Source organism: Chelonoidis abingdonii, chromosome 9 (genome assembly GCF_003597395.2).
Source record: "Chelonoidis abingdonii isolate Lonesome George chromosome 9, CheloAbing_2.0, whole genome shotgun sequence".
Classification (NCBI taxonomy): domain Eukaryota; kingdom Metazoa; phylum Chordata; order Testudines; family Testudinidae; genus Chelonoidis; species Chelonoidis abingdonii.
In genome coordinates, this window is record NC_133777.1 from 8,469,994 (window position 1) to 8,478,652 (window position 8,659).

At 50.9% G+C, this 8,659-nt stretch overlaps 1 protein-coding gene across 1 annotated transcript; it reads right to left on the reverse strand.

Annotated features, from left to right (window-relative positions):
- Positions 1–4,464: 4,464 nt before the first annotated feature.
- LOC116817557 (urotensin-2 receptor-like) lies at positions 4,465–5,580 on the reverse strand. Its single transcript, XM_032767770.1, has one exon. It carries the CDS (start codon positions 5,578–5,580, stop codon positions 4,465–4,467), a length of 1,116 nt encoding a protein of 371 aa, XP_032623661.1.
- Between the last annotated feature and the right edge of the window lie 3,079 nt (positions 5,581–8,659).

Genomic DNA, 8,659 nt, shown 5'->3' on the forward strand with positions numbered 1-8,659 from the left:
AGTACATAAATGCCTTTTGAAAGTGGGACGCGGGCTCTTGAGTCATGTAGGCGCTTTGTGAACACAACCCCTGGGCTCAGCGAGTGGATGCAGCTGCAGGGCAGATGCCTGGTTCGCATGGTGCATGTGTCACTCCTCGCTGAGCTGAAAAGGCTTCCCTGGTGAGGGTCCAGTGAAACCAGCATCAATCGCCAGCATCCTCCGTCGCAGAGGGTTTGGTGGAAACTGTTATCTCACACTCTGGCCCTGGTGACCTGACCTTGTTCTACAGAAATCTCCATGTGCACTCATCTTGGTTTGAGTGCCAGGCTGGGATCTTTCTCGTCTTTGTTCTTCAGGTTGTAGCCCTGATCTCTCTCACCTGCTTTGGGGGAGGGAACCACCAGCATTTGGGTCGGGACTGGTAGGGGTCATTTTCTCTGTGGCAGAGTCTCCCATGCAGGGCTGTAGAAATGTAACTCAGCGTGGGTGAAAAGGGCCAGATTGGCAGTCCTGTCTGAACAGGATGGAGACAGCCTGGGCCACAGCAGGGCAACCCACGGTGCTCTGCTAATGCAGCCCAGGTCTGAGAGCAGGTAGGGGATTGGTCTCCAAAGCCAACGTAACCCTTGGGCAGCTGCCTGGTGTGTGTTTGTGATGTGGGCAAGTGTCCGCTAGGGACGGGACTGACACTTCCAAACACGCTTGAGATAGCAATAAAGTGGTAGCAACTTTAGAGCCCTCCTAACCTAAATTAGATCTGGGCCACTGACCCACTGGTGAAAGATGCCAGAGCCACTCCCCAATCTCTGGATCCCCCCACCAGCCTGTCCCTGAAAGACGGTGATCATGTTCCACAGTTGTCTGTGACTCACGGCCCCCCTGCATGGCAGTGACTCTGGGAACTTGTTCCTGTGTGAGGGGAATGGGTCTGAGCCTGTGTGTGTGGCAGGTGACAGCACTGGCAGTTTAGCCTGAGCAAGGACTGCAGGGCTGGGCCCACTGCGTTTTGTATACAGAGACCATTAAATACGGTGATGAATTCCCACTCCCAGTGGCCCTGAGAACTCCTGTCTCCAGTAGAACAGTGGCTGGAGTATGGCTTCCAACCTAGGACCTCTGGGCCTGGCCAGCCCCTTGGGAGGGAGGGATTGGCGGATGTATATCCTGAGTTGTAGGTTCAATTTCCCCATTTCTAAAGTGTGGCCAGTGCCCCAGGGGTCCCAGCCAATTTGGGACCCCCAGAAAACCCTCTCCCAACCACAACCCTAGGGCTACAGGAGCTCTTGCTTCCTACCACAGCCCCAGGGTTGCAGCAGGGGCACAGCATCTCTGGTCTCGGGGCAGAATGGGGTAGGGCCATGGGTGGAAGAGGGGCAGGGTCTTGGAGGAAGGGGTGGAATGGAGTGGGGCTGTAGGCGGGGCCGGCTCGGGCCACAGTTCCGGTGCCAGTGTCCGGGCCCCCACATTGCTCCATCCCAGGGCCCCAGGAGATCTCAATCTGCCTCTGAGTGGGACCCTCCCTGTCCCATTTCCTGGCAGTGCCCACACGGCTCAAGGCCCACTCCCCCATCCCAACCCCAGCACTCCTCTCTGGGCCAAGCCTCGTAAACTGCCCCCACCCACACCATTTAAAGGGACCTGCTTTCAGCTCTGGCTCAACTGAAAGCTGCCCCTAGGTGCAGAGAAAAGTGCCGCCTTCTCTTTCAGCGAATTTTTATTTTACTAATGAAACCTTTGAACCCAATAATAAAAATGCAACATCAGGTGCGGGATAGGGGGGTTAGAAAGCAATGGGCTTGAGTGCCCGCCTTGTGCCACACTGTGCGTGCGGAGAAGGGAACGCAGCAGAGCCGGGCAGGCTGTGCCAGAGCCGTTCCTCACTCTGTCGCAGGGGAGCGGAGTTCAGGTAGCCTTGTTGCATCCTCACTACAGCCTGCAGCAAGTCACCCACCCATCTCCTGGGCTCGTCCAGCATTTTAACTTTGGCCCTTCTGTTGGGAGAGGAGTTCCCTGGAGTCCACCAACAGCATCTGTACTGTGCACAGTCCTTCATCCACCTGCATATTCTCCCCACACACCCCGTCACAGTGGTGACAACCTGCAGTGAGGTCCCAGGGCTTAATCTTCTCTGCTGAGTGTGGTCACCTGTTGGGTATAGTTCGAGATGCACCATTGTCCATCCAGCTTCTCTGTCCCAGGGTGTTACCATCAGGTGCTGTGTCAGTCAGCTGGCGGGGGTAGCCTACAGCAGAGTCAGTCCGTTGCCTGCTTAGGGACAACGTTATTGGAGTTCATTTAATTTCATGATGGTGCCCAAGTGGCAGGTGCTGATCGGCACCTAATAGCAGAAGAAGTGCAGACACTGGGTTAGATGGCAACAGCTCAGAACCATCACCATTGGGGCAGGAACCAGTAGAAAAGGACATGTGCATGGGGTGCGAGTGACGGCAGAAGGTTTGGCACTGTTGTTCCTCCTCAGCCTCTGTGTCCCAGGGAGAACCCAGCGACAGAAGACCTTCTGGGGGGTGAATTGATAGGGACACTACTCTTCCCCACGGACCCTAGAGAGAGGGAAGAGGACGCAATAACACTGATACTCAGACTGAGGTTTGGGAGCTGCAAGTGGCTTTTTAATACATCTGTGGCTCTTTGCAGCAGATATTAACACACCATGTGATTTAATTCTTAACCAATCTAAGTTACTAACCGATCAGGATGCTTTTACTAGGTTATTAACCACCTGGCCAGTCCTTTTGCTAGGGAGCACCATCTGGCCAGCACAGAGGCATTCTTCTGGGCCTCCAGAGGGGCTGCCCCCAGGCCGGCTCAGCCAGAAGGACAATTGGTGGAATATGTTAATGAACGCACACTGGAGCTGGGCGGGTGTTAGCAAGAAAAGCAATTTGTCTCTAAAATTCCCTAATCTAAAACAGGCCTTTCAAGACCCCCTGTGGCCTAGGGAGACCATGTTTCTGCTTGTGAAAATGCCAGGTAGACCATGCCTGCATTAGACTTGACTTCCCCCACGTTTCCCACCATTGCTACCCCAGCAAAGTCCCACCAGTCATAGCGCCTGGGAGAGCGTCCGTGTAGACAGACTCCCAGCTGCCACTGTTGTGGAGACCTGCTTGGAGCAGGCTTAGTCCACGTGGTGTTTAAAATTCTGTCAGCCTGCCTAGACCAGAGCCCTTCCACTGACGGACCCGTACAGCAGTGGTAGCAATGGCGGGAAACCGTAAGCTGATGTACCGTAGGCCAGGCCTTAGAACAGGGCCGCCCAGAAGGGGGGGCAAGTGGGACAATTTGCCCCAGGCCCTTAGGGGGCCCCATGAGAATATAGTATTCTATAGTATTGCAACTTTTTCTTACGGAAGCGGCCCCGAAATTGCTTTGCCCCAGGCCCCCATAATCCTCTGGGCGGCCCTGCCTTAGAATCACATCCAGCCTGTCAGATCCACCAGGGCACTAAAATGCAGAGTAGAATTTACTCTGTCCTTGAAAGTTACCGTCTGTTGTGTGGGTGTGACGATGGAAGGTTACAGCCGTCTGGGTCTGGATTTAGCAGTCGTTCGATAGCTGTCAAAAGCAGCGCGTCCAAAACAATTCCGAAAGCAGGATGGCACAGAACTGAAAGGATCAATTCGGTTCAGAGCTCTGCTTTTTGCCTGGAGATTGTTTTACTTAGTAAATCTAATTTTCAATGGAACTTCAGTAGGCACCATGAGACTAGGTTTTAATTATAATCTGAGAAACTCCCCCAAAACAGACAGGCTGGGAACCTGGTTCTTCCAATGGTCAGAGATTCTGCCTTCCCTGGCTAGGAGCTATTGTTTTACCTCTTTATTGTCGTGACATGTCATTGTTTAACAACATCATATCAGCTCTAACAACACACTGGGCTCTTCAAGGGAAAGACGTTGGTTAAAATGCAAACACAAATGAAATGAACTGGTTGGGGGCAGGCAGCAGCATCTGTGTTTTCCATTCAATTACATTAGATTTAAGGGCTCTCTCTGTGTGGAGAAGCAGCGATTCTTAAAGCTTTTGTCTGGTGCTGGATGCCAGAAAACCGAGGCATGGTGCTTATGCCACGTAGCCTCCTTTTCCCTGCCACACTGACTCGAAATGAGTTATGTGAACATAGTTTAGACCAGAGCTGCTACTGTAATGATCTTCTACATGGGTAATGACCTACCTGCACCATGTGGGGGGCAACATGGCTAGAACCCAGGACTTTTGGCTCCAAAGCCTGGGCTTCTACCATGTTTCCAATGAGTAACTTGGTTAGCTGGTACTGTAGTAGGCTCTTATCCTCTATGTGGATTGGCTACCAGAAGGGAATATGTTGCTCATATCTAGTGTGTTGCATTTGAATGTAAATTCTGGTGCAGCTGTGCCACGCAGGTGGTACCAAACATGTAAATAAAACCATGGAGCATGGATCCTTAAATAGCTCCATTCCCCCTCACACCTACTCACCTTTCACAGAGTGCAGACATCCTCGTTAGCGAGCCCTGTGAGCTGAGCGATGGCTATGGAGTCTGTGTGTGCGTGGCTTCCAGAGAATATGGACTGCCTCGAGGAATGCCTCTTGGGCTTTATCTTGGAGAGGTGGATGCAATTCTTCTGACGACTCCTCAGATACTCTTTGTAATTCTTGGAGAGCAGCGTGTAAAGGAAAGGGTTAATGCAGCTGTTGCTGTAGGCCAGGCAGGTCACGATGAAATTGATGTAGACCGTAGTGGTGGTGGTGAGGTTCCCTGGCTGCTTGTAGTAGATGATGACCAGCTGCCAGAGCCAGAAGGGTATGAAACAAGCCCAGTAGGTGAGGACGATGCTGAATATCATGTACAGGACTTTCTGCTTGGGGCACTGGTTCATTTCCCTGGTGCTGAAAACAGCAGTCTGAGATCTCCAGTATGTCCTGGCCAGCTGAATGTATAAGTAGCAGATGACAAGCCCCGGAGCCAGGATGCAGGTGTTAAAAAGGATGGTGAGGTACACTTTGTAGGTCTCCATCTGCCAAGTGGGGTGGCACATGCGCTTGGTCACTCCGCCCTGGTCACTCGTCCTGAGGTCTATGAGGATCATAGTTGGGAGGGCGAGAAGAAAGGACACCATCCACACTAGGCAGGTGACAGTCCTCTGGTAGTGTCTGGATCTCCCAATAGTGTCTAATGGCTTGACTATGGCTAGGTACCTTTCGGTGCTCATGATAGTGAGGATGAAGATGCTGGTGTGCATGGTGAGGAGGTCCAGGCTGAACAGGATCCTGCAACCCACATCTCCAAAGTACCAGTCCTTCATGAAATACGTCCAGACCACAAAGGGAATGGTCGACAGGTACAGGAGATCCGCCAGTGCCAGGTTGACGATATAAATGTACATCGAGCCAGTGAATGTCATGCAGAGGTTCACGACCACCAACGTGTAGAGGTTGCCAACTATGCCTACCAGGCACATCACGGCCAGGATGCACCCCAGGAAGTAGGTGACCAAGACATCACTGGTATCAGCAAGGACTTCAAAGGTGGCATTGGCATCATCTGTGGCATTCTTAGAGTGGCAGGGCACTGAAGTGCATTGACCCAGCTCCATCTCTCTGCAGTTATGGATTTTTCCAGCCCCAGAGCATAATAATAGATGCACTTAACTGTGAAGATAGTGTTGAGAAGCTGTTGTCAGACGTGCAGACAAATTCCATGCAGCTGAGTAGACAGGGCTGCGTTAGGCACAAAGGTTCCTGTTACTATAACAGCATCATTCTGATTTTTTGCCAGTGCCCACAAATTTACAGCCTCTCAAAAAAATAAATAAATAAATAAAAAATCCCTGCTCTCCCTCAGCTGTATGTTATTTTACCCTGAAGACAACAGCCTTCAAGGACCACAGATGGAAGTGAAGATAGGAGTCAGTTACCTGCAGACAGCTGTCTTCAAGTCCAAAGGCTAAATCTCCTACTGTATATTAAAGCTGTGCCTGGCAGGTAGATGGGGAAGCGATCACTCTGCTGGAAGAAATCCTGGTACAGCTGCCTGTCCCAGCTATTGTCCTTCCCCTGAAAATTCAGGCATTTATTTACTCCGATTGCCTTCTAAGTGGTCCTTGTGACCCTGGAGGCTTTTAAGGTGTTAGTAATTGAATTGAAGCTGTGAGCAAGAGTTGCTGTTCTCCAGACCTGTCCAAAGTTCCATGGCATGTGAAATGACAGATAAACAGTGGCCCGAGTGCTTAGGAGCTGATATCCTCCCAGAGACGGAGAGATGTGAGGGCTTTCTGCTCTCCTTGCAGATGCTAGAATGTAAATCGGAAGGAGTGTTGCTTTAATGTCAAGGCAGATCTTAGCTGCTGTTAACAAAGATAAGGCTGGAGCACTGAGGCATCCCTGCCAGTCCCCATAAAGGTGGGTGTTGGGATCTGGGCTAAGAGCAGAGCTGGGATGATCTGTTCCAGCAGACTCCTCTCTCTGCCCATGCTGGTAAATCCATGCAGTTTCCAAGAGCCGGAGCTGGAGAGGGGTGGAGTCTGCTGCTCTGACACCCCCCCAAGAGGTGGGATTTGTCCCTTTTCCGAATAGAGAAGAGGAAGTAAATCCAGCACTGGCACATTCTTCCCACCAGGACACATGCACGCACCCGGCACCTCCTCCCCCCTTGCTCCCTTAGCAACACTGGGCGTTAGGCTCTGCCTCTTGAAAGGTATTTCTACAGGGAGAGCTTTGCTCCTTTCTTTCGAGGCTCTTGCACTGTAATTTTAATGTTGCACAGCTCTTTTTGTGCTTCAAAGGGGGTGCTGAGAGGTTAATTCCACTGTGCAAGACGCACATACCCTCATTTGATTTGGGCATGGCTGGGGGGCTATTTTTAAACCTGCTGCCTCTCTCAGGATGGAGAGGAATTGAACCTGCAGCTGGAGCATGTGTTCCAGGAAAAGGGAGCAGAGATGCCTGAGAAGGCCAAAAGGAAATGCTGTCTAATGCCTCATTCCTGTAATAGAAGGGCCATAAAAATCAGAAGACAGTGAATGGTGTAGTCCTAGCTGACAGTGGAATGAACAAAGTGTCATCACAGATTTCCAACGTTCCTTTTATAACAAAAGGTTGCCAGAACAGATTAGATGAAGATCCCCTTACTTTGGAATGGAGTCACCTCTGGGGCGGAACGCATCAGCTGCTTAGCAGCACAAAGCAACAGCATGCAATTGTTTAGGAGAGGACGTGAGGAAGAAGAATGCTGTATCTAATTGCAGCTGCTGTTTAAGCACATGGTGTGTCTTTATCCCAGTTTGTATTTTGGCAGGAGACTGGGGCTCCCAGCTCTGACGAGACAGCCTGGTGCGTCCTGGATGAGTCAGTCCTAAAGAAGAGAACCCACCCCCCACCCCCCCTGCAGCAAGTCACTGAAACTGAAGCAGTGCTGCTGTTGCATAACCACTGGTGTTGAGGAGGCCTGACTGCACTAGGGCAAGGAAGAGGTAAGAACTGCATTTCTCCCACATGTATTGATGATGGCATGAATCTTTCAGCCAGGACATACCGACTAAGGCCATCCTATACAGCTGTGCTTTGACCACTGTCTCGTTGAGTCCCTCACGCTTACTATATAATATCAGGGATCCCTAGAGGGTCCGTTGCCCTCACTGAGTGTGGAATCTATGTAAGGATGGAGGAGAACTCCAGAAATTTCTAAATCCCTGGTCAGCTACGTAATAAAAATGTTGTTAAAGTTAATGTTTAAAATTAAATATACACAAGTTAAGAGGGAAGGTTCTGTACATCTGGGGTCAGGATTGAGTTATGAGGGCTTACAGATACTGGTTACAAGGATCATGAGAGACATACATATCACACAACCAACGTAGACCCAGATTGGGGTGTGGGAGTTTTTAAAGCGTCGGTTGGTAAGTGGGCTCGTGTACGTCACCCATGGAATGTATAAAGAGTTCGAGTCAGTATCGGTGTAGTGAATAAGTACCTGGATGGGGTGTGTCCCTTGGTTCGTCAGGGAAGGAAGTGGGTTATTTCCCTGGCTAGTGGTCTCGATTACTCAACGTAGTATTGACGGTGTCCCGTGATGTGTTCCATGTAGATGTCTCTGGACCACCTGATGGTGTCGGACTCCATGAGCTGTCTCATGAGTCAGGCATAGCGTTGCCCGACTCCCCACGCTCTCAGTACCGGCTCGTTGTGGTGGTCCCACGAGCCCAGGAATTCCACGATCAGGGCATGTATCTGGACCTCATAGCCCTGGGCTCTCAGGGTGTCGGCCAGCGGAGTGTACTTCAATGTCTTTCATACTTGGGCCGCATGAAAGGCCAGTGACCTGTTTTCAAATGTCACTGACACGTCTACCATGAGGACCACCACCTTTTCTGTGTCTGTCACGATGATGTCAGGTTGCAGTCGGCTGTCTTCTCCCGGGGATGGCAGAGTCAACAGTGATCTTCGCCAGGGACAGAGGGATGGCTTTCACCAGCCGGTTCTGGATGGCGTTGTGGCAGATGTTAAAGCCACAGTGGCCAGTGGATTTACAAGACATCATGGGTATGGATTTACAGTGCAGTTCTGCTCTGAGGAGTGACAGTAAAAAGGGCACCATTGCACCTCCGTTTGGGGTCACTAATTGCAGACCAAACAGAGTCACTTTAAAGGTAAAAAGATTTGTTTTTCCTTAGCTGC

Excerpts from the sequence above, each read along its gene's own strand:
- LOC116817557 (XM_032767770.1), bottom strand. The coding sequence starts at position 5,580 with ATGGAGCTGGGTCAATGCACTTCAGTGCCCTGCCACTCTAAGAATGCC.